The sequence below is a fragment of the Strongyloides ratti genome, assembly GCF_001040885.1.
Source record: "Strongyloides ratti genome assembly S_ratti_ED321, chromosome : 2".
NCBI lineage: Eukaryota > Metazoa > Nematoda > Chromadorea > Rhabditida > Strongyloididae > Strongyloides > Strongyloides ratti.
In genome coordinates this window covers 9,323,432-9,348,746 of record NC_037308.1, presented here as the reverse complement: position 1 = coordinate 9,348,746, position 25,315 = coordinate 9,323,432, and the positions used below count along the sequence as shown (strand labels likewise).

The following is a 25,315-nucleotide window of genomic DNA, read 5'->3' as shown; positions in this document are numbered from 1 at the left end:
CTATAACAAAAGATAATTCCCGTGCTTTTCAATGTAAAATAACTTTTACAGTGCTCGAATTTCTAAAAAATTTTTTCATCTATGATAGTTTTTTTTAACTAATTTCGTTCTAAGACTTATTATTACTTTTTTTGGTACACCGTAATAAAAAAATTGTAATTATTATGTTAAAGATAAAATAAATTTTTTTAATTTTTAATATAAAATTATTTATTGAAAAAAAAAAAAATAGATACTGAGATATTTTAAGCAAATAATTCAAATGGTAAATAGAATTCAATATTATTTAAATAGTAGAATCTTCGAAACGAGGTTTTTTAATTTCAGGTGTATCATATTCATCACCTTCTTCATCGGTGTCACTCAATTCAAGATCTCCGAACGTTGGATCAATTTCTACTATTGGCTGTTCCTCTTCAACTTCTTCTGGTTGCCTTTGTAAGAAGAATGAAGACATTTGTAAAGTTACTCCTTCTTTGGCTTTTTGTTCAATAATGTTTGACTCAAGTTCCCTTAAATCATTTTCATACTTTCTTAAGTATTTAATAGCTCTTCTGACTATTTCAGCAGCCTTTTTTGTGAGATCATGATTTTCAGTATTGAAAGTTTTGCTATTTTCATATATTAATCTGACATCAACTAAAAATGAATCAACTGTTGGGTATATCCTTTTTTCAACGTTATTTTCTAACAATCCAAGATGCATTGGTTTCAAGATATAACAATAATATGATGGATTTTTATGCCTATCAACTTCAACATGAAAGGCAGTTGATTTTGGAACTAGTTTGCATTGTTGAACTGTTTTTCCTAGTATATAAGAAAAGCCTACAATATCATTATCATCCAAAAGAGGATTAATTTGTTTTTCAAGTTCTATCAATCGATCATCATTAAGTGAAATTTTTTCTTTTGCAACGTCAAAAATTTTGCATGCAGTCATTGTAAATTCTGATTTAATACCATTATATAACATAGAATTATCAACAAGTAATTTTAAATCTTCAATAAATGTTTTTCTCAATTCATATTCATGATTATCTATTTTCTTTTTAATTGTTTGAAGATCAATTGGATTTTTGACAATGGTATAGTAGTCTTTAACAATTTTTTCACTTACAGGTTTATTAAAGAAAACATAACCAGGAACATTTTTAATTTCATTCATTACTTCAGTAAGAATAGTAGCCATACTTACTCTAGGATCTGCTCTTCTTCTTTGAACATTTTTAACAGGTTTAGCTAAATAATCACAACCCTCCAATGCTTTTCTTTTAGCTAATGTAGCAGGTAAGGGGGGCCTTCCTGGTCCACGTTTTATAGGTGCTGGTGGTTGAGGAGCAGAATCTTCCATCATGTCAACATCTGTGAAATTATCTATATCACTATCATGAATTGTCTGTTCTAAAGAAATATCCGTAAAATAGGCAGGTGAATCATTTGTATCATCATTCATGCCACCTAAAGTACTTTGTAATGATTCATCACCTTTTGCTTTAGACAATGCACTTTTTGGAATCGCAATTTTTGGAACTTTACCTTTTTTTTGAACAATTGTTTTAGGAATTTTCATTTTGAAGCCATCTAATACAACAGAACCATTAGCACTAAGGCGTGAATCATCATCATTGAGAGAATCATCAATAGTCTTACATATATCTCCTATTTTTGTTTCTCTTTGCCCATACAAATTACAATGTTTATTTGTTTTCATATGCCCTAATTCTCCACAAGCACTACATTTCATCTTTAAAAGACTTTCTTTAATGGCAACTGGCTTTGGTTCTTTCTTTTCACTATTATCTTTATTGTCATTTTCTTTTAATGTTTTACTCTTTGTTTGAATTCTCCTTAATTTATCCTTTAATCGACGTTTTTCACGTCTCTTTTCTTCTTTGTAGTCATCATCAGCTTCAGCAAACGCCTTAATATAAGCAAAATCTTTATTTTGCTTAATTTTAACATAATATTTAATCACTTCAGGATCAGTAACTGTTTCACTTCTTCTCTCATCTGGACGGTCACCAAATCTAACAACTCGATTAATAATTAATTTTTTATTTTCCCATTCTTCATCATCATTTTTCTTCTTTTTCTTTTCATTCTTAAAACTATTATTTTCCAGAAGGGAATCACTACCATTTTCAAGAGCATTTTTAAATTCTTTCCTTTCACGCTCTTCTCTTTCATATTCTAATTGTCTTTTTTCTTTTTCAGTCAACTCTTTGCTTTCTAATTTTTCTTGAACTTTCTTTTCTTCTTCATTTTCACTTTCTTCACCAGTTTCACCATCATCTGTTGGTGGTTCTTCTGTATTTGATAACATTTCAACCTGTTTTTCCCATATCTCTTTACAATGTTTTTTAAATTTATCTTGCATATCAGAGAAATTAAACTTAACATTACCTCTAGCAAACCTTGACAAACCACCATTTTCATTTTTACCAACACTTTGTGTACTTAATGATCTTATCACATCAATAATTTCCCATCTTGTTAATTTACTCAAATCTTCATCAGTCAATCCATAAGACCTACAAATTTCTTTGGCTTCTTTTAAAGGTAACTTTCTAAGATCAGCATTTGTTCCAGTTACTAACTTCTTTGGACCAGGAGCTTCATCTTTTTTTGCCTCTTTAGGTGGTTTTGAACTAACACGTACAAATGAAAAACCATATCCCTTTCCTGTTGGATCAGCAATACCAGAATTATCAAGTACACATCTACCTGATTTTGCAAGTAAAAAGGCTCTTGTTGTATTCCATGAAGCACTTTTTTGTTCATCTTCAAGAGCTACTTCATCTTCACTATCATTTTCTTTTTCCTGGATTACATTATTTTTAACACGATAACCGGCATCTTGAAGTCTTCTTTCCTCTGTCATCATAGAATATTGAGCACAACACATTTCCGGTGTAACCATTGCTTTTATTTCTTCAATAGATGGTAACCTAAAATCATCTCGCAAAACCCAATAATTTGATTCATTTCCTTTATCAAATCGTTTAAAATCTGAACAAAGTTTTAATCTTTTACGAATTGAAGGTTCAGCTTGATTTGGAAAAGCCTGCCTAATATCTTCAATCTTTATTCTTTTTGGATTTTCTGTTGAATTAACAAAAAGTCTATATATAAATGCCATAATAAAATCTTTAAAAAAGTTAGTAGCAGCTTTAGAATTTGGACTAGGGACTTCAAAAGAAGGATGTTCTTGCCCAACAACAAAAAGCGCCGGGTGCTTTCTAATAAAAAATCCTTCCTTTGTTCTAATTAAAAGAAAATCTGAATATTTAGGTTTATGTTGAAAAATTGGGGCTGAATACATGTTATTTTCAATACTTTGAATTGTTGTACCAGGAGGAATATTTCCTAAGAAAGGTGATGAGTGAGTGTACGTTAATGAACCAAAATCCATTTTTACTTCAGGATCAACACCCGGTTTTCTACGATGGTAATTCCTTATGACACTTGCCATACCGGGTTGACTAAGTAAAGGTGGGTGTTCTTCCATATATTCTAAAAGAACTAGTGTTCCATCCTTACCACTTAAATCTTTTGGTTCACGCATAAAAAAGTAATCACCTCCTCCTTCAGCTTGTTTTATATCATTTCTTTCTTGCTCTTTTTTTTGAATATACTTTGTTAGTCCTTTTATCGGTATAAACCTTCCATGAAATAGTGTTCTCAAGAATCTTCTATTCATAGCTTCTATTGGAACACGATGGAACATTCTCAATTTTTCGACAGTTAAATATGTTGGGAAAAATAGTGCACTAATGTTTTGCGCTGGGACTGAATGTTGAATGACAATATCAGTATTATGAAGTTTCCTTTTATTTGAAGCACAATAATATTCATCACAACTTAAATTAAAAGGATCTTTATCATTAAAGCGGGCCATTGTATTTTCCATCTGTTCTTCTTCTTCTTGTTTTTGGCGTTGTTGCACCTGACTAAGAATCATCTTTGATTTTCTTGTTGGAGCTGGTGCATTTTTGTCACCCCTAACGGGAGAAAATGGAGTATCTGAAGTATTTAATCCACCTTCTTCATTAGGAACACTCTCAGGGGCACAATCTTGTGGTATTCCATAAGCTCTAGGATCATCTTTAAAATCAACTACCAAAACTTTTGGTTCTGGCATTTTCTCAAGATTAATGGGATCATAAATAATATCATCTTCCCATCTAGTATTTTTAAATTCATAATTATCAAATGGAAACATTGAAACTTTTTCATTTAATAAATTTTTTTCATTTTGACTGTCAAATGTAACATCAACAATAGGATTATTTAGTAGTAACATTTCAATAGAATTACATTTAATAAAATTAACCCAACTTTCGTAGGACTTAGTTTTTGATGTTGGAATCCAACCACATTCTGGCATACGACCTTTTCCATACTTTTTCATAAATACTTTTCTACCCTGAATTTCATCATATACAATATTTTCTTCCCAGTTAATTAAATTAACAGGAAGAAAAGCTTTATGATTCATATATTTAGACCATTTTCTAGTTATTGGTGTATTTAAACTTCTAATTATCTTTGCTTCATGTTCTTTAGCTTCACGCATACCTTTTATAGATTCCTCTGATGGTATACTTTTTTTTAATTTTTCTAATAAATCATCTGAAGTGGCATTATTGGGTAAATTTAGACTATCAAACCAAATTTTTGAAGGACCATTTCTCCATGGAGTAATTTCTTCTTCGTCATCACTAACATCTTGAACTTTTTGAAATTGTCCTAAAGAATCAGTTGGCATTCGTAATAAATAAAGATCATCAAATACAACATCATCTTCAGTAATATTTTTTGGTATTGTTTTATCATCTTCTTTATTTTCTTCATTACTTTCTATTTGTGCCTGTTTTGTTCTTTTATAAAAATGTTTACATTGCCACCAAATTTCAAGTTTAGAACTTTCTTTCATTAATGGTTGCATCATTCGCCCAAAACGAAGAGGTTTTTCTTTATTAAAATCATGAAAAATAGATTGAGGATCAATATCTTTTAATTCTTCTGGTAACACAAGCCATAATGGATGCCTTTCATCAATTTCTTCATTCATTTTAACACATTGATCTTCCATTATAATAGAATTTTAAAATATATATACATTAAAAAAAATTCTTTACCTTAAACTAAAAACAAATTAATATATTTTTTAAATAGTTTAATGTTCTTTATGATTTATTAGTTTTTATTTTTTTAAAATAATTATTAGAAAGAAATTTTTTAATGTTCAAATTGTAATTAATAAATAAAACAATAAAAAAAAAGAAAATTTAAAATTTAGTAGTCAAAATTATAGAAAAAAAAATTGATACATTATAACAAATTCTATATGCGTACTATGCTTCTTAAGATATCGTTAGACAAATTTAGTTCGTGTAAAGAATTTTATTGGAATAATGCCATCCTGATGCTATATAGTTCTTAAAAATATTTCCTTAAAATATAGTAATTTTTTTTTATGTATATCTGTTAATTGATTTATAAGTACAGCTTTTAATCAGGCACTTTTACATATAGATGTATTTACGTAATTTGGAATTATTTTAACGGAAATTAAATCATACATTTAATTATGAGGTGTGTAGTAGAGAATTGGGATATATAGTGAAAAAAAGATAAACTTTTATTTTTTAATGCTATTTTAAACATACTTTTGTTGTTTGTATGTTTAATATTGTTCATCTATTTTTTTTTTTTCAAATTTTTATACTTGTCAAACCAATGTTCAATTATTGTACAACTACAAAACTTATATATATTATCATATGTTTTATAATTATGGATTGATGATTAGATAGTATCAAGAGTTTCGAAATCTGTTCTTAGTTGCAATTCTTTCATATTATAATTGTATAAACATTTTTACAATTAAACTTTTTTAGTGGTGACTAATTGTTGTTTATTATTGAATAGAAGGTAGATTAATTTTATACATTTTATATAAGAATTAGCCTCGTAATTTTTTTTTTAAGTAAAATATTTAATTTAATTTTGACACAGTCGTTATTTGTCACATATGCAGATATTTAAATTTATTAAAATTCATGTTAAAAAATTTAATGGTTGCTATTAGTACATCTAGAAGGATATGAATTACTATGGTCGTGGAATTTATTAATTGAAATGAGTTTGTACTTTTACGATTAACATTATTATTTTTTAACTAACTTTGTTAATTAGATAAAAATTTTTCTAGAAAAATTATGAGTGAACGAAAGGAAATTGTTCAGCTTCCTGAAAATCCACCTTTTAAAGTTTATGTTGGAAACTTACCATATGACACTATTCAAGGTGACATGGATGATATCTTCAAAGGTTGTGATGTATGTTTAATTGGTAACATTTAATTTTTATTAATGTAATCATGTAAAAAAAAAATTAAATTTTTTGCAGATGGTTGAGGTAAAAATGGTACGTGATAGAGAGACTGATAAATTTAAAGGATATGCTTATGTTGAATTTCGTACACGTGAAGATTTAGCTAAAGCTCTCAAGTTTAATGGTCATGCGTTTGTTGATAGACCACTACGTATTGATATTGCAAACACAAAACCACGTGATGGAGGAAACATGAATAAACGTGGAGGAAGTTATGGTCAACAAAAAGGTAATAATCCTATGAGCAGTCAACGTCATGACAATAAAAAAGGAAATGGATACAATAATCGTAGTAATCAACATGAAAAAAGTGATAAAAATGAACGTCTTCAAAATGGTAAGTGGGTAAACGCTCATTCTTCAAATCGTAGACGCGGGAACTCGACTCGTGATAGTCACCGAAGTACTGTTGAAGTAGTTGATGATCCAGAGAGACCAAAACTTAAACTTCAACCACGTACAACAGATCCAGAAGAATTAGCAAGAATAAAACTTCAACAGCAGGAGGAGGAAGCCGCTAGAGTTGCCAAAATTTTTGGAAAAACTGTTTCCGTCAGCAAAGAAAAATAAATGTAATTTCTATTTCTGTAAATGGCTGATAGTTTGATATTTTATATATAATCATCTTATTAATGTTAGACTACTTTCTTCCAAATAATTTAACGGAAAATTAATATAATAATTTTTTTATTGTTTCCTATATAATTGTTTTATTTGTTTTATATCTCTTACTCAGAAAGTGGATATTTCTTTTTATTATTTAATTCATTAAATTTTAATAAGATGAATTTTAATTATTTACATAAAAAAATTTAATTTTTTTTCCTATTAAAAGTAGTAAGGTTTTCTTCCTAATTTTTTTATTCAAATTTTTGTGATTAACTTTATTTATTAAATAGATATTAAAAAAAAAAAATGTTAGCATTACATATGGTTGCTTTTTATGATTGGAGTTATGGATTGTCTCTTGAAGATCTTGAAAAAAATGATGAAACAGTTGATGTAATATTAATGAAAAAATTTGAAAAAGCCTGTCAAATAGTACCTAGCATTGTTAATAAATTATCTAATAAAGATAGTTTATATTTTTATGGAAGATATAAATGTGCTACGGAAGGAAAACCTTTATCTAAAAATTGTCCAAGTATTTTTGATAGAGTTGGTAGTAATAAATTTTATGCTTGGGTAAATGCATATAAAAATTGTTTAACCAAATCTAAAGCAATGGAAGAATATATTGATAGGGTAGAATCAATAACTGGGATAAAATTATCCGAAAATACTATTGTTAATAATACTACAATGTCAGTTGATATGAAACCATCAAAAATGTTACATGAAGAGGAAGAGGAATTAGATGAAAATGCAGATGACAATGAAAAATTATTATATGAGTGGAAAAAAATACTTCAAAATAATGACATTATTTCAGTTGAAAAAATTTTAGATGGTGATAAAAAGAATTTATTATTAGACTTATGGGATAAAACCCTTGGAATGAGTGCCCTTCATTTAGCTGCTGATAGTGGTAGGGCAATGATATGTGGATTGTTATGTTTGAATGGAATTGATGTTAATAAAAAAGATGATGAGGGACAGACACCTATGCATATTGCCATTGAATGTGATCATGAAGATGTTGCATTAATTTTAGCTAGACATTCTCCTAATCTTGAAATTAAAAACAATGAAGGAAAATCGGTTTATGATTTACTTGAAGAAAAAAAATTGAGAGACCTTACAATGAGTATTGAAAAAATTATGTTTTCTGAAATGAAAGAAGAAGATCAGATTAAATTTGACCATTTTTAATATTATAAAATTATTTTAAAATATCAAAAAATTAGTCTTTGTAATGATTTATTGTTTGATACCAAATTTATACAATTCTTAGATGTCTAGTTCAATTAATCATGTATAAAAAATTTTATTGAAAATGATAGTTTAAAAAACAAAATGAATCTGTTTAATTTTTAAAATGGTATTTTTTTATTTAACCAATCTAATAATATTAAATTTTTTATTTATTTATTAGTGTTGAATTTTTTTACTTATTTATATATAATTAATATTAGTCATAATATTATTGACAATTTTATTTAAATACTTTAAAAAAAATAAAATCTCACAATTAAATTATTATTTTTTATTTTTTTCTTTTAATTACTTTTTTATACGTAATACAACTATCTTATAATTGAAAATTTTGAACATTAATTGTTTAAGAGCCAATTTTTTTATACAAAAAAATAAAATCTGTTATTTAAAATGTCATTATAATTAATTTTATAAAATTAGAAATATTTAATTAACAATTACAGTTCCTATTTATATATTTTTGCTGTTAGATAGTTGAAATATATATATAGTTATAAAAATATTGAAATTAAATTATAAAACCAAAAGTATTATTTTTTTAAAAAAAAAGACATTTTATAAAATATATATATATGAAATTGATTAGAAATAAAAAATAGTTCATATTAATTGAGATCAAAATATATTTATTATTAAAACTAAAATGTTTTCATAAGAATGACAAACAATTATTACAGAAATTATGTATAAAAATTTATAAAATTTTTGTCCATATTAGTATACCATACAATTGAAAAGATCTAAATACATTTACCTTTTATTAATTCATCCATTTTACGCAATTAGGTGCACCACACATACAAGGAATCTTATCTTCACAATCTTCCAATTCAAATTGGTAATTATATGTTAACTCTTCATGCATTTGTATTGGTCTACAACTTATTATTACAATCTTTTTTTCTCCATTATATTCAATAATTGATGTTTTACAATTAGAATCACATGAATGATTAATGTATCTTGCTAAACCACCTTTTTCAGTACCATCAACTATTGTATCATCATCAGCTCTAAACATATAAATTCCTTTTCCTCTAGCAAGATAATAACGTTCCCTGACATTACCAACTTCACTACGAATTATTTCTCCTTTATATTCTATTATCATTGTATTCATATCTATATTTCTTTTAGCAAACAACCCTAAACCAGCAATTGTTGACTTTGATAAATAAACTGTATCTTTCCAATCTTTTTCCATTTTTTTAAATTGAGTAAAAATATGACTAATTGAACCAGGATCACATTTATATTTTCCATCACCTATCATATCATCAGTTAAACCGGAAGCTCTTAAAGCTCGTATTGTTGAATCACTCATACCTGGATAAAGTAAAGATATCCTATTTCTACTACTATTTCTTTTAGCATTATCTAATGTTTTAACTTTACATGGTGATCCCATAAAATGTGATTTAATAGTATTTGATGTTTTAATAGGTCTCTTATAATTATTTATATCTTCACATTTTGCACAACCAGTAGGATTTTCAGGTAATGGCATTTTAAGTAATTGTTTTTTATCATATTTAAAATAATATGATAATATTTGATCAACACCTGGTAATGATTCAATTATTTTAACAATATGTGGTTCTGGTAAACCAAATAAACTTTCTCCCTTAATAGAATCTCCAAATAATTTTAATAATTTATTAGAAGTACGATCCCTAATTTTTTGTATATTTACCATTATTTCTTTAAATGCTTCAGAACAATTAAAAGATTCCCATTTTTTGTTGTCACTTGTTCTAGTAACAGTAAATACAGGTAGCCTGTCTTTTTCAATAATTTCTAAATCATACATTTGACAAACTCCTATATCAGTGTCACTCCAAAAAAAACGACTAACTTTATATCCAATAGGATATATAAAATCTTTTGTATAACAATTTTTAAAATTATCATGATGTAGTTCACCCGAGGATCTAAATATCATACTACCTATTCGTAATATTAATGTTCTAGAATGCCATTTTTGTTGAAAAAGTGTTGTTAACCAATAATTTTCATCTTTTTCTATATAAATTTTCCTGAGTGCCTGTAAATTATTAACAATATCTATTGGTGGATTAGTGTGATTTGAGCATTGAATTGTTTTATCTTTAACCAAAAATGCTTTAATTTTTATTGCACAAGGCAAATGATAAAAATTATTACATTCAGCTTTATAACAAAGTAATGAAGCTCCAACATTACCACATACACAACATTCATTATTTTGAGCATCATTTAAACATTTATCAACATTTTTTAAACATCCTGTTGGTGTTTCATAAACTCCAGAACTCCATAAAGCACAATTAACATGTACCCAAACAGAAGGAAATATATTAATAAGTCTTCCTAATGTACGTTGTTCTCCATCTCCAATATAAAAACAGAATGCACAATATCTTGTATCAGATACATCATTATACTCATTAATAAAATATTTTTTCTGAATTTTTTTAAATCTATTTTGAAGTTCAGAAGATGGTCTTACAAATGTATCAAGATGTTCTTTTGTTACCATTTTCCATATTGTTCCTCTCCATTTAAAATCTAAATCTTGATCTATATTAGAATATGGATGTGTGAATAGTGGAATATCTGTAACTCTCACTATATGTTCTCTAATAGGAATTGTTACAAATGCTTTTTCTATCATTGAAAAACCTGATGTTGATGTAAGTGAAGTTTCTGTAGCAGAAGAAGACTTACAATTTATTTCATGCTTAGTTGAACATTCATAATTATTTAATTGCTCTTTTATTGATGGTTGATCGATTTCCATTTTTATTTGTTGCTGCTTATTACCAGAATTTTTCATTTCTTCTTTTGTTAATGTTGTAACAAAAACTTCCGTACAACTATCACGAAGGATAGCATAAGTGTCTTTGTCAATATATTTAGCCAATTTTTCTAATTGTGGTGTCCTGAGAGAAATAGCATTTGAAAGGAGTGCTTTTACATAACATCCAATACTACAATAATGTATATCTGGATCAGGGAAAGCTGTACGTAAACCAATATCTAATAAAAATGGATCCATAGCCATTTTATTAAAACTTTTTCTACAATTACTACAAGAATCTAAAACACATTGTTCTTTTGGTTTTTCTCTTATTGGTAATGGAAGGACTTGTTCCTGTGGTTGATAACCATTGACAATTTGCTGTGAATGATAATGGTGAGTTTGTTTTTGACGATTTCTCATATCATCTATACTATTATGTTGAATGTTAACACGATTATCAAATTGAAGTGGTTTAATTGTAAATGTAAATGGGTCTTCATTTCTAACTTTTAATATTTCTTTTAATTTATGCATTACATTTCTGACATTTTCAATAGAATCTTGTTCCATTTCTATTACAACATCCATCTTAGCGTTTGGATTTATTCTAAAATTATTAATTCTTGGATCTACTCTATTTCCATACAAAGGAGGATAAGGTGATTTCCAGTTTTTTGAATCTGGATGTTGATGATTACTAACGTGATAATTATTATCATTATATTGAGATCTTGCCTTTTCTTGTGCTGCCATTGCTTTTTTATTTGCTTCTTCAACTTTTTTAACTTCTATTTCTTTTTCCTCAACTTTCTCACTAGCTAATCGTTGTGCTCGTCTAACTATTTTTTCTATAACTTTTTCATAATTATACTCGTTTTTTACAGTATTAAGATGTTCGTCAAGTCCTTTTATTTTGAGACACCCAAAATTATCCTGGCCTTCAAAGTAATCCTCACTTTCTTTGAATTCAGTAATACCAAACCTATAAGTAAAATACCAACTATAATGTGGTTCTGGTTGTGATGCATCTTTAGATAATGGTTCTATATTATTTAAAGCATCTTTAATTTTTAAGATTAAAGAATCACCTTCTGCTACTTTATTTAATTCATTTAACATTGTATTGGCAGCCAATGTTTTTCTATTTGGAGCTCTTTTCCTTTTAGCTTTGACAAATTCCTCTATTTCTTCATATATTGGTGGTCGTTCTTTTTCCTCAATTCTCCATATCATTTCATCAACAATACAATAAATATCTCTTTCTAATGATGTTTCTAATGAATCAAATAAAACTCCACCTAATCCTAAACTACGCCTATAAACAAATGGAATTTTTCTTTTTCTTATTCTTTTTGTCATTACAGGTTCTTCTTCAATTGGAGAATCAGAAAGTATAGTATTTTTATTATCAAATGACCCTTTATTTGGAGTTAATTTTCCATGAATAAGCATTTTATCAATACCATTTTTATGTTCAAATAATTTTATAGAATTTTCAATATTTTTGGTGTCTTTTTTTGCTGCATCTAAATAAGATTGCCTTTCAGATATTTGAATAACAAGAGCCTCCATTTGTTTTCTTTCTTTTAATGCTATTTCTTCAACAATGGCATGCTCATTAACTTCCTTAGCACTTTTAACATGTGATCTAATTTTAGCTCCTAAATTTTTCTTTGCTCTTTTTAATTTTGCTACTTCCTGATCTAATTTATTTTGTTTCATTTTTGCACAATTAAGTGAATTTGTAAGATCCTCATACTCCTTTGCAACTGATGGTGTTAAGTATTGTAAAATTGGATTTATAGCTAATTGAACATCTATTTGTGGACTAGTTATATCAGATTTTGGAGTACTGAAACCATTTGAGTTAATAATTGAATTATTTCCTTCTATTTCTATTCCAGGTGTCATTGGAACTTTAAAACCTTTTCCTTTACTGTTTTGTCCTCCACCAACAGTAGAACCACGTGGTTTGGCTAATTTTGTACGATTTTCTCGAGCTTTTGCTACCCATATACCTCGTGTTTCTTGATCTAATGCTCTCCATAAACGATGAATTTGTTTGGAACGATCACTCCATTTTGGATGTTCAACAATAAGATTAGGAAAATTAATATTGCAATATAATACAGCAGCTTTTGTTGCTTTATCTCCTAATGGTTCATCGTCTTCCCAATCTTTCATTTGACTACTAACTTTATTTGGTTGAGTAGGTTTTCCGGTACTTAAAATATTAGAATTTCCTGAAAAGTCATTTGGAACAACATTAAATTGATTGCCTGTATTTTGAAAAGATGTATAACTATCTTCCATTTGTGTTGTTGCAATCGAATCAGTATTTGAAACTTCATCATCTGTATTAAAATCATCATCAAATTCTTCACCATCATCACCAAATAATTCAGCAAAGTCAATATTTTCAACATTTGTAAAATCAGCATCATTAATCCATTGACCTACTTCTAAAGCTTCATTTTGATCTTGACGTAATTTTTCAGATGACTCTTCACCAAGTTTACTACAATCTTTATCACAAATATTTTCAATATCAATTTTTTGTGTTTCATGGAACTCAGTTTCAGGAAATTCCATTTCTAAAATACTTTTTGAATCAACACTTTTACAACCAAAAAAAGCTTCCTGTATTTGCGGAGTATAAATATCTTCCATTGCAGGTCTTCTTGGTCTTCTAGGTTTCCGTTGCTTTTTCTTTTCACCATCAATTACATCAGTAGATAAATTTTTTATTTCTGTACTAGTATTTTTTATATCATCAATATCATCTTCTACTTTATCAATAGATGATTGTATAGATTTTCCTTTAACCAATCTTGGAAAGAAACCACCAACACCTATTTTACCACCACGTTTTCCTGATCCAATAGAATATTGTTGTTTAAGTATTGATTTTGAAGAAATAACAGGAGAATGCATGCCCTTAAGACCATTAATAATAGAATTTATACCATTATTAACATTATTAATATTATTAAAATGATCATTCTCATCAATCATATGATTACTATCATCATTCATTGTCATAGGATCAAACATTGTTGGACCAGTAATAACAGAAATTTGATCAGAATTTGACATACTACTTACACACCGAAAATGATCTTTATTTGCAGAATTCATAGTTTGTGCTTGAATAACAGAATTACTAAGAGCAACTAACTTTTGTGTAGATTTTCCATTTAACATAACATTATCAACACATACAATATTTGCTATGTCTTCTTTTTGTTTTGGAATGCAAATAGAACACCTGAATAAATTTTCTGCAGCTGTCTCTAGTTGAATTTCAGTTATTAAATCTTCACATTTTCCATGAATCCATCTAGAACATTTACAACATTTAATTATAATTTCATTTTCTTCATATAATTGATCACATTTAGGACATTTTCTCAATGAATAACATATATCACAAAGTGATTCCATTTTAGATAAATCATAATTTGATGGAACAGTTTTGAGGCATCGTGAACATTTGGCACAATCACTACAACGCCAAGATCCTTTTGGTATTGAAGTTAATGGTGGTGTTAAACAATAAATATGGTAAGAAACGTCACAACCATCACATAATAATAAATTTGGTTCATCTTCCCCTTTACCACAACCTTCACATACAGTACAATCTAAACAACGCCATCCTTTTTCAATTATTGTATCTCCTAATTTATCATGAATAGTAACACAATACGTATGATAAGATTGAGCACATGTACAACAAGTTATCATAAATCCTTCCTGATCTTTTCCAATAGATCCACAAATAAGACATAGTGGTTTTGTACATATATATTGATCACTGGAATCAAAAATAACCATTGTTCGTAGATACTCATGTTCATCAGAAGAACGCCCAGATATTAAGGAATGTTTAGAATTTGATTCAGCAGGATCAGGAACCGTATTCAATGAAGTAGGAGTTTGAGATACACTTTGCCTTGTATTAGTTTCTGCAGCCATTGCAGCTATTTGGGCTTTACTTCTCCTTCCACGTGTAGACTTTCCAGGAATTTTGGCACCCCTTGTACTAAGTTTATCACATTTTGAAGCTCCACGTCCATTTTTTTTACCTCTAACTGGTTTTGATGTTTGTATAGGTAAGTCTTCTAGTGAATTGTTAGAATTTGAAGTTGTTAGTGTAGTATTTGGAACTCTATTACCAATAGTAACAGTTCCCCCACGACCACGTTTTCCTCTGGTACTATTTGTCGATCCTTTTTTTCTACCTCTTTTTGCAGGAGCACTAATTATTTGTTTATTTTTTAATTCTTCATTATCACTAGAAGCATTAGATATTAATGTTTCTGTAAAATATGATGGACTTTCTCTAGCAGAGTTAGATCCTGTAGTATAAGTACCAGTTGTTGGGGACGACATTGTTGAAAAAATTTCTGGATCTAAATTATCAGAAAATAAATTGGAATGTGAAGACATTTCTCTTAACTCAACAGAATTTTTATAACTAGTTGAAGGTAAAGATAAAGAAGAAGTATAATTTAAGCCTGTTCCTACTTCTAATGGTTCATAAAAATCATTAATTAATTGAGCATTTATATTATCTTGGCAATTCATGCATTTATAGCTTGAGTTAGAATCCGAAAATGGATCTACTGTTGGATCACAATCGAAATGTACTGATCTAAAAAAAATATTTAATTAAAAAATTATTATAAAATTGTTCAAAAATTATTAATAAATTATATTTATATTATGAAAACAAAGCAATCAAAATAATATTGTATCATTTCCCCAAAATAGGTATATATGTTTGATAGAGATGCATAATAATAAACTTACCTATGGCAAATAGTGCATACATGGGCAGCTTCACCTTTAATTACAATATTCTCGCACTGAATACACGTTTTATTAGCAGCTTTTAAAGTAGTTTTCCTTAATTGTGCTCGTTCACTTCTACGAATAGGTATTGTAGAGTTGATATCAAGATTTAAGGATGAACTTGGTGAATCATTCGATGATTCTTCAAAGTCAAAGTTCATCTGATGTTATAATAATTCTAAAAAATTAATTTTTATAACAGGAAATTTTATAACTAAACTAACTATGAGAAAAATAAACAAAATATTAATTTATAAAAAAAAAGTTAAATTTGGAGAAATCTACATAAAACGATTGATAAATAAATTTAAGTTATGCAAATGAGTTTCTTTATTACACCTATAAAATTATTTATAAAATTATGAAGAAATGTAACAAAATTATAAAGAAACATTTTGATATTATAGTTATCTTTAAATTTTAGTAAAAAGTAAAAATAATTTATTGTAGTTGTAATAAAAATGTATCTTTTTTAATAATTATTAAATAAATAATTAACTTTTCATTAAAAATTATAAATAATTAAATTCTTATTATAAAATGAAAGAAATAATATTCTAAAACTAAATAATAAATAATTCAAAATTTAAATATTATACAATAATTCTACTATAAAATGATTGTGTGTGATTATTTAATTAAAGTATGGCAACGTACTTTTTATAGAATGAGGAAAAGCAAGCAATCATTAATATACAAAATATAGTACAAAACATAAGTTTTATAAGTTACTATTATATAACAATTGAAAATAATTATTGGTTTCGTTGTTGATTTATTTTTGTTATTATAAGCGTAAAATAAGGTGAATAATAGAAAATATTAATAACAAAATATTTAATATACACTTTGCTCTATCAGGACCAATTATTTAATAAAATTTCGAATGCCACAATATTATGAAAAACCATTTTAAAAAAAATAATTTTTTATTATATTAAAAAGATATCTAATAATAATTTAAAAATATAATTAAATATATTACAAATTACAATATAATCAAGATATTAGTAAATCTAAATTGGGTATAAATTTCTATATCATATCTGAGTACACAATAATCCTAGTACTACTAACAATACTAATAAATTGATTGTAGGATGCTTCTATCAGTATTGGAAAAATGCCTTGGTCCCGAACCGAAAATTGCCAGCTTCGTTATTGTCAAGTTTGCTATATTTATAAATGTATCACAACTGATAAAAGACCTACTCGCTATACAGTGGTACAAGCGGGTGTAGTATAATTAAAAGCAATTAAAAATTTGAATAAAGTATATATAGTACATTTACTATTCTTGCACATCTTTAATAAAATATATATATATCCCGGTTTGAAGCCATACGCAATATACAAAATGTATACAAGAAATTTACGGGATAGATACTGATTGTATTTGTATGATATACAGAAAATTTACAATCTTTATACAAATTGTACATATCTTGTATACAATTAAAAAAATATTCCAAATAAAGGCAGTTGATTATTAATTAATTAATTAAAACAAATTATATTTATCCAAAAGGATTGATTATCAAATCAAAATCTCAAAAAAATTTTATTTACCCAATGCTTCATTATTTAAATTTAATTAAAATGTTTTTTTTAATTTATTAATGCTTAAATTTTAAAATTTATTGTCTATTTTGTTAATTTCAAAAAATTATTTAATTAATATTTTATTTTGGTGATTACAGTTTATAAGAAAAGGAACAATTAAAAATTAACAGCGTTCATGCAATAAAAAAATTATAACAACTAAATTATTTTAAATTAAATCATTTTAAATTATTAAAAGAATATTTTCTACGTTAGTGAAGTCTTTAATTTGTAATTCTTCATAAGATCCAGTTAGATCTTATTTTTTTTATTCTTTCTGTACAGAATATACGGCTTATAAAGTGTATACAAAATAAAAAAAGTATACATACTTCTAATAAGTTGTATACATGAAATAAAGGTTAAATACAGTTTGTTAGCTTTCTGTATCTTGTAGCACTTAATCGGGATATATATTCTATAGTTAGTGGCACATTAATAAAAAATTTGATACTTTTCGGTTATATCCCCCCAAAAAAAAATGATAGAAAGTACATGATAATTGATAAAATATTCTCAAATAAAGTCTTAATTACATAAAGGAAGTAGAATGAATTTAAATAAAGTACAAATCATAAATAACCTTTTTACGTATTAACTGATAATGATGGGAATAAAAAATTAACTGATAAAAATTGGAAACATTATAGGATTTGATATTTGAATCATTTTTTTCTTTATTTATAATAAAATTTTATGCTAAATTCAATTTTTTTATTTTTAGATAAAAATAATGAATTTTTTACAATTATCAGATAAAATTGTTGATGAAAAAGCTGCCGTAAAATTCTTCCAAAGTCATGGAATAATTCCTGAAGAAAAAGAATGCAGCAAGGGACATCAAATGAAAATGCAGTTTGGGAAGCAGGTTCATTGGAGATGCTACATTAAAAAATGTAGAGAAGAATCTGGAGTACGAATTGGCACCTGGTTTTAAGATACCAGGCTCCCCTTCCGGACAGCAGTTTTATTCATTTATTACTCGAGGGGGATAAAACGAAAAGTACCAAAAATTTATTGGTTAAGAAAATTAGAACTAGTTTTAAGGTAATCATCATTATTAAAAATAATTAAAATATCAATTAAAATAATTATAAATAAATTTCTTCTTTTTCTATTTTTGTTTTAAGAAATATATTTTTCAATGCTGTTTCAAAATCATTCATTTTTACAATTTTACGAAAGTTACGTAATGCTAACATTCCAGCTTCACTACATATAGATTTAATCTCAGCTCCACTCATATTTTTTTCTTTTGACAATATTTTTTCAAAATTTATATCTTTGTCCAAATTCATTTGACCTGAGTGTATTTTAAAAATACGTAATTTAGATTTTTGATCTGGTTGAAGTAACTCTATTTTTCTATCTATTCTTCCTGGTCTTATTAATGCAGGATCAAGTGATTCTATTCTATTAGTTGCCATTATTATTTTTACCTCTCCACGATCATCAAAACCATCTAATTGATTAAGAAGTTCTAACATTGTACGTTGAATTTCTTTTTCACCCTTACAAGATGTATCAAAACGTTTTGTTCCAATAGCATCTATTTCATCTAAAAATAAAATACATGGTGCATATTGTTTAGCCATCTCAAAAAGATATCTTATTTGTTTTGGACCTTCACCAGAAGTTTTTCGTACAAGATCACTACCACAAGCCCTTAAAAATGTTGCATTTGTTGAATTAGCAATTGCTTTAGCTAATAATGTTTTTCCTGTCCCAGGTGGGCCATATAATATAACACCTTTGGGACTATTTATTCCCATTTGATCATATAATTCTTGGTGAGTTAAAGGATATTCTACAGCTTCTCTTAACTCAATTATTTGTTGGTCTAATCCAGCAATCTCACTAAATGTTTCTTTTGGTTTTTTAGTTACTTTATAAGTATTAATAGTTTCATCATCATTATTTTTTAATACACCAACAACTGCTACAGGTATATTTTTTGATGTACCACCAGCTTTAACAAGAACTGTTGAATTAATTCTTAATAAAGATTTGTCAACAATTGATAAAATTGGTACATAAAATTCTCTTTTTGAGTGTGACATTGATACAATAGCATGTTTTTCATCCTCAAAAAGTTCTAGTATTTTACCAATTCCTACAACTTTTCCTCGAAGTTTATTAATAGTTTTTTTATCTTCAATAATATTTTTATCAAATTTTTGATTTTTAGATGTTACTTTTACATAATCTTTTTCCATTTTTAAATAATCATGAACTCGTTGCATACGTTTTAACCTTAAATAACAACATCTTTGTGGATAAATTTTTGGAACTTTTGCAAGTATATCATCTGATCTATCTATAGGAACAATTTTTCTTGATACTTTATTTGAAGCATGCTTAGGTGCATCAATATGTGCAGGAGGTTGTACATTTTTATTTTGAACATTACCCATTCCAAAATATAATAATGAGGTACAAATAAAATAGAATTTATAAAATTTTATTAAATGTAAATTTTAATAATAAAATGCAAAAATATTTAAAAGACTTTTTTATTTGGTAAGATAACGAAAAGTGGCAAAAAATATTATTATTAAAAAAATTGTTAATGATATCCAAAATGAAACTCTATAAAAAAAATATATATTATTATTAAAATTAAAAAATAAACTTACATAAACCAAGTTTCAAATCTCATACAACACATAAAAGGATTTTCTTCACAACATGACCAATAATGAAAAATACTTCCAGTACCACATATTTCTCCAACACCTACATTACCACCTAAAGCTCCTTGAAATGAGGGAAGATAATTATTTCTAAATCCTAATAAATTTCCATTTCCAGGACATGAGTAAACAGAAGGAGTTCCTTCAATAAAGATACTTAAATAGGAAATAATTGATATAATAAAAAAAACAATCATTTCACTAATAAAATTTTCTTTCCCGACAATTTATACAAAACAGTTAAAAATGAAAATAAATAAAATTTATCAATCTAGTGAAGGTATATTTTTGTATTCAATTGTTTGATACACATATATATTATACTATTTGAAAGTAAGGTTAATGAAGTATAACACATTTTGTTTCATAAAAGTAATCATCCAGTTTTTAATTTTTACTCACATTTATCCCCATAAATCAGGAATTAAAGGTATATGTTATTAAAGTTTAACTATATTCAATACAATTAATAAAATGTTTTTACTGTTAAATTATTACATAATACAAAAAAATAAATCTAGTAATAATTTTTATATTTATAATTATTAAAATTATCCTTTTCTTTTTTTATACAATAAAAGTTATCATATATTGCATCATTATTTATAGCATATGAAAATTTTAATAGATTGATATATCACTAATTTTATTTTGTGAAAAAAAGTAACAAAAAATTATATTAAATTTGATTGAATTAAAAAAAAATATAATACAATAATTCTATCAAAAATTTCAAACTTTACAAAAAAAAAAAATTTTTTTCAAGAATTTTATTCAATAAAATATAAACTAAAACTTAAAATGTTTTGTGTATGTTTATAATTTTAATATTATAATTAATGTGAAAAATTTTATTAATATATTTATTCTTTAGAAGAATTGCTTTTTTTTGTTAAAACCATTATCAATTCGTTTCAATAAAAAATCTTTATTATTATTAATAGTTTATTCTAAGCAAATTTTTTTAGTTTAAACATAAATATTGATATTATAATAAAAGTAATGTGGTAAAAATTTTTTTAAATTCAAGCATTTGAAAGTATTATATAAATTTAATAAGTTTTTCTTTTTAAATGAAAAAAAGGAACTAAGCAATAAATATTTAAAAAATGAGTTAGTTTTAAGATATCCAAAATTTTTCTAAGAAAAAAAGATTAATTAATTGTTAATCAGAATTCTGGAAAAAAAAATTTATAGTCACAAACTAAATGACTAAAGATTAACCAATTATATAAATATATCATTTTCCTATAATAAAAAATTTCTAAACTACTACAATTAATTACAATCTTAATGAATCATTACTAAAATCTCTTTATTTCAAAAAAGAAATAAAACTTTTAAATTACTAAATAAAAATATAAGTAATAGAAATAAACATTAAATTGATGATAATTTTTAGTAGCTAATCAATTTTTACGACTAAATAAAAGCTACAAAAATTATTTATTTTACAAAAAAGTATTTAGCCATTGATTTTAATTTTATTTATACAAATGGTATTTATAAAATAAACGAATAAAATGTCAGTTACTGTTGCTTATTATAAAATTATCTTATTAGTTCATAATTTTAAATCATTTGTTTGTAATGTTCAAGTTTTTTTTTTCTTATTATTAAAAATAAAAGCACACCATTCTAGACTTTAGAAATTTTCTTTTGAGTATTGCAAAATTTTTGTACATTATTAAATATTGTAGAAAAAAGATTGAATTTTTTTTCCGAGTGCAGTAATTTAAATACTTTTATAAAAAGTTCCTTACACTTTAAAACTAAATTTGTTAAATTTTTTTCTATATATATTTTTTAAATTGTTTTAACTTAAAATCTACTCAAGACAAAAATAGTTCTCATATTGTTTATAATAGTGTTTTATAAAAATAATTTTTCTTCAAAATTTTGAATTTAAATACACTCATCTGATAGTCCTTGAAAAATAATAAATTTTTAATAAAATCATAATTATAGAAAAATAAAAATTTAAAATAATATGATCAATTAAACCTAGTCATATTTTCATGAAATTTCCTGAATTCAACATATGATAGAAAATGTATCATGAAAAATTTTCTGATTTCCAACTTTTTTAAAATAAAATAAATATTTTTTTTTGTTATCAATTTTTATATTTCAAAAATTAGTAAAAAAATAGAATTTCTTTCAATGTAGATACTATATGAAAATTAATTAAAAATTAATTACAAAAGTAATGTTTATAAATATCATTTATTCCAAATTTTTAAAAATCTCAATTAAAATGCTTCATTTACAACTACATCAATTTTGCATTGAATTTATATTAATTATCATAAAACAAATTTAACAAAACAAAAATAATCAAACAAAAACTATTCACTTTCTGTTGTATAATTTTTTTACTTACAATAAATACTATATTATTTTTAATGAATTTTCATCATTATCTGAAAATTTTATATCATCTAATGTTCTCAAAGGATATTTTTCATCATATAGTTTTCTTACAATTTCTTGAAAATTATTAAGCCTGCCTTCTTTAGCACTTGTTTTAACAATTTCTTGAAAATAAATAGGATTAGCTGGGCGAATGTCTTCTGGAACATTTTTAAACCATGTTCGCTTTTCAATAGCTTCTTTAATACCATCAGCAATTTTTTCACCATCAGGAATATCAATTTTATTTAAAACTAAAACAACAGGCCGATTTAATAATTTATAATTGTATCTTTCTACTTCCTGATTTAAAATTGATATACATTCTAATGGATTTCTATAGATATTGCCATTACTATTAGATAAAAAAAAGCCAGATATATCAATAACCATTACGATAATATCACTATACTCTAGGTGTTTCAAAAATTCATATCCCTTTCCTCTGTTAACATGAGCTCCTTCAATTAAACCTGGTAAATCGGCAAATGTTAAAGAAAATGGAAAGTCTTGTGGATTATCTGTTGGATATTTAAAATGACAAACTTGTGGTCTCAACGTTGTAAAGGGATACGGAGCAATTTTTATCTTTTTTTTAGGTACTAATGCTTTTAATAATGTACTTTTTCCAGCATTTGGAAAACCCAAGAAACCAACATTTGCTTTAACTTTTAAGTGTATTGTTAATAAAAATCTTTCTCCTCTTCTACCTTGATAGTTATTTGATGCACAACCACCCAATCCACCTTTTGCTATTAAATATCTTTGATTATGTTTATTACAACGTGCTACCAGCATTTTATCTACTTCATTTACACAATCAATACCTAATGGCACTTCTAAAATCTAAAATAATATTTAAATAATTGATACTAGTTTAACTTACTTTATCACTTCCGTGTTTACCAACAAGATTTACAATAACACTATTAGCGCCATTCTCACCTTTAACAGTGTAATCAGTTTGAAATTTTTTTAAAAATGATGGAAATGTTACATTAGATTTTGCAATAAATATAACATTACCTCCATTTCCACCTATTCCATTGTATCTAGCTAAACCACAACCTCCATTACCTGCTTTAATTGATAAACGTAATTTATCATGTAAAAGAATGCCTGATTTTTCTGAGAAAGAGGCAAATCGAAGAAAAGATAAAAACATTTAATAAATATTTCAAAAAACTTTTTTTTATAATATGTACCAAATTTATAATTTAATTTTTTTTGTATTGTATAGAAGTTACTGAACAAATAATAATAATATTATATTTCAAAAATTTTTTCTATAAATATATTTCCAATTTGTTTTAAAACGATTGTTTATTGCGCTACCAAAAAGGTGGGAAATAAGATAAATTTTCAAATATTTTTCCTTATCATTTTTTTTACCAAATAATTATCAATTTTTATTAAAAAAATATGGAAACATTAAAGATTATTGAAATGAGGTGATATTCTATCATATTTACAAAAAAAATTTTTTAAAAGAGCATTAATTTACTGATTGCAAAAATATTTTTTAAAAAAAAAAACCAAGATGAAGTGGAGAAAAAAATATTAAAATTTATTATGCAACACTAACTACTTTGATGTTGTTTATTTCCAACATTACAGTGTACTGAGAAATTTTTCATCTTCATAATTGATTGTCAATGGAAACAAAACAGTATAATAAAATTAAATAAATTAGTATTAAATTTAAAAAATAATAATTATATAATTTTAAAAATTTTTCTCTTGCCAATACTTTTTCATTACACTATTTTTAAAAGTTATAGAAATATAACCAATAAACTTTTAATGACATTAATTAAGAAAAGTTTAAAAAGAGAAGGGTTATGTGAAAGTAAGACAATTAATTAATTTAATTCTATTAATTTAATAAAGGAAACCGGCACCCAAATTAATTAATTTTATGGAAAAAGTTTATATTTCATCAATAATAAATCAACAAGAAATCATTATCAAATAAATAATTCAAAAGTATGTTTTCATTTACAATGTATAATTGCTAAAAACTTTTAATGCAATATTTTAAAAGAACCAATAATAGGGAAGAAATAAGTAAGACTTAATTTTTTTATTCATATTTTTTTAAACTTTTGAGAAAAAAAATACAGTTATCTGTAGGGTATGTATGTATAATGAAAGTAATAAATTAACTAACTACTTTAAAAAATATTTTTTCTTAAATACAAAAATTTGAAAGAAAATTAATGAAGGAGAAATTATCAAAAAAAAACAGTATCAGAATCTAAATAGATTAATCGTGAAAAGTTACAAAAATATTACACATTAAAACTAAGTTAAACTTTTTTAAATATAAGATAAACTACAACTACACATGCAAGTCACTTCATAATATAGATTAAATAAAATGATAAAAAGAATCATTACAATTACTTGTAGATTATTTCTATTTTAAACTACGGAAATTGATGAAAGTTCTTTTGGAAAAGTATATTGCAAAAGTAAATTGAATAATTGTTATATTTTGAATTACTCTAATAGTCAACATTTAAAAGAAATGTTAAGTTCCTTAATTTTATTTTAATAGCTTTTAAAATAAATATAATAAAGTATATGATATTACTGAATATATTGAAGAAGAAAATGGCCGTTAATATTTTTCCCCACAGTTGAAATTTTTTATATTCCAATTTAATATAAAATGTAGTTAAGATAT

The 25,315-nt window shown here is 25.5% G+C and overlaps 8 protein-coding genes across 8 annotated transcripts; 3 read left to right on the top strand and 5 right to left on the bottom strand.

Annotated features, from left to right (window-relative positions):
• Positions 1–286: 286 nt before the first annotated feature.
• Positions 287–5,098, bottom strand: SRAE_2000297500 (Transcription initiation factor TFIID subunit 1; the record flags this gene model as incomplete). Its single annotated transcript, XM_024654113.1, has 1 exon — positions 287–5,098. One exon carries the CDS (start codon positions 5,096–5,098, stop codon positions 287–289), a length of 4,812 nt encoding a protein of 1,603 aa, XP_024507517.1.
• A 1,129-nt stretch (positions 5,099–6,227) lies between these two features.
• Positions 6,228–6,972, top strand: SRAE_2000297400 (Eukaryotic translation initiation factor 4H; the record flags this gene model as incomplete). The annotated part of the gene is made up of 2 exons (XM_024654112.1): positions 6,228–6,347; positions 6,418–6,972. 2 exons carry the CDS (start codon positions 6,228–6,230, stop codon positions 6,970–6,972), a joined length of 675 nt encoding a protein of 224 aa, XP_024507516.1.
• Positions 6,973–7,317: 345 nt separating this feature from the next.
• On the top strand, positions 7,318–8,214 carry SRAE_2000297300 (Acyl-CoA-binding protein, ACBP domain and Ankyrin repeat and FERM/acyl-CoA-binding protein, 3-helical bundle domain and Ankyrin repeat-containing domain-containing protein; the record flags this gene model as incomplete). The annotated part of the gene is made up of 1 exon (XM_024654111.1): positions 7,318–8,214. The coding sequence occupies one exon, from the start codon at positions 7,318–7,320 to the stop codon at positions 8,212–8,214; it is 897 nt and encodes a 298-aa protein (XP_024507515.1).
• Positions 8,215–9,040: 826 nt separating this feature from the next.
• SRAE_2000297200 (Histone-lysine N-methyltransferase 2D) lies at positions 9,041–16,080 on the bottom strand (the record flags this gene model as incomplete). The annotated part of the gene is made up of 2 exons (XM_024654110.1): positions 9,041–15,719; positions 15,878–16,080. 2 exons carry the CDS (start codon positions 16,078–16,080, stop codon positions 9,041–9,043), a joined length of 6,882 nt encoding a protein of 2,293 aa, XP_024507514.1.
• A 2,174-nt stretch (positions 16,081–18,254) lies between these two features.
• SRAE_2000297100 (Hypothetical protein) lies at positions 18,255–18,458 on the top strand (the record flags this gene model as incomplete). The annotated part of the gene is made up of 1 exon (XM_024654109.1): positions 18,255–18,458. The coding sequence occupies one exon, from the start codon at positions 18,255–18,257 to the stop codon at positions 18,456–18,458; it is 204 nt and encodes a 67-aa protein (XP_024507513.1).
• A 154-nt stretch (positions 18,459–18,612) lies between these two features.
• On the bottom strand, positions 18,613–19,935 carry SRAE_2000297000 (26S protease regulatory subunit 4; the record flags this gene model as incomplete). Its single annotated transcript, XM_024654108.1, has 1 exon — positions 18,613–19,935. The coding sequence occupies one exon, from the start codon at positions 19,933–19,935 to the stop codon at positions 18,613–18,615; it is 1,323 nt and encodes a 440-aa protein (XP_024507512.1).
• Positions 19,936–20,034: 99 nt separating this feature from the next.
• On the bottom strand, positions 20,035–20,411 carry SRAE_2000296900 (Protein of unknown function DUF2650 family-containing protein; the record flags this gene model as incomplete). Its single annotated transcript, XM_024654106.1, has 2 exons — positions 20,035–20,110; positions 20,158–20,411. 2 exons carry the CDS (start codon positions 20,409–20,411, stop codon positions 20,035–20,037), a joined length of 330 nt encoding a protein of 109 aa, XP_024507511.1.
• Positions 20,412–22,605: 2,194 nt separating this feature from the next.
• SRAE_2000296800 (Mitochondrial ribosome-associated GTPase 2) lies at positions 22,606–23,791 on the bottom strand (the record flags this gene model as incomplete). The annotated part of the gene is made up of 2 exons (XM_024654105.1): positions 22,606–23,472; positions 23,513–23,791. The coding sequence occupies 2 exons, from the start codon at positions 23,789–23,791 to the stop codon at positions 22,606–22,608; spliced, it is 1,146 nt and encodes a 381-aa protein (XP_024507510.1).
• Positions 23,792–25,315: the final 1,524 nt, after the last annotated feature.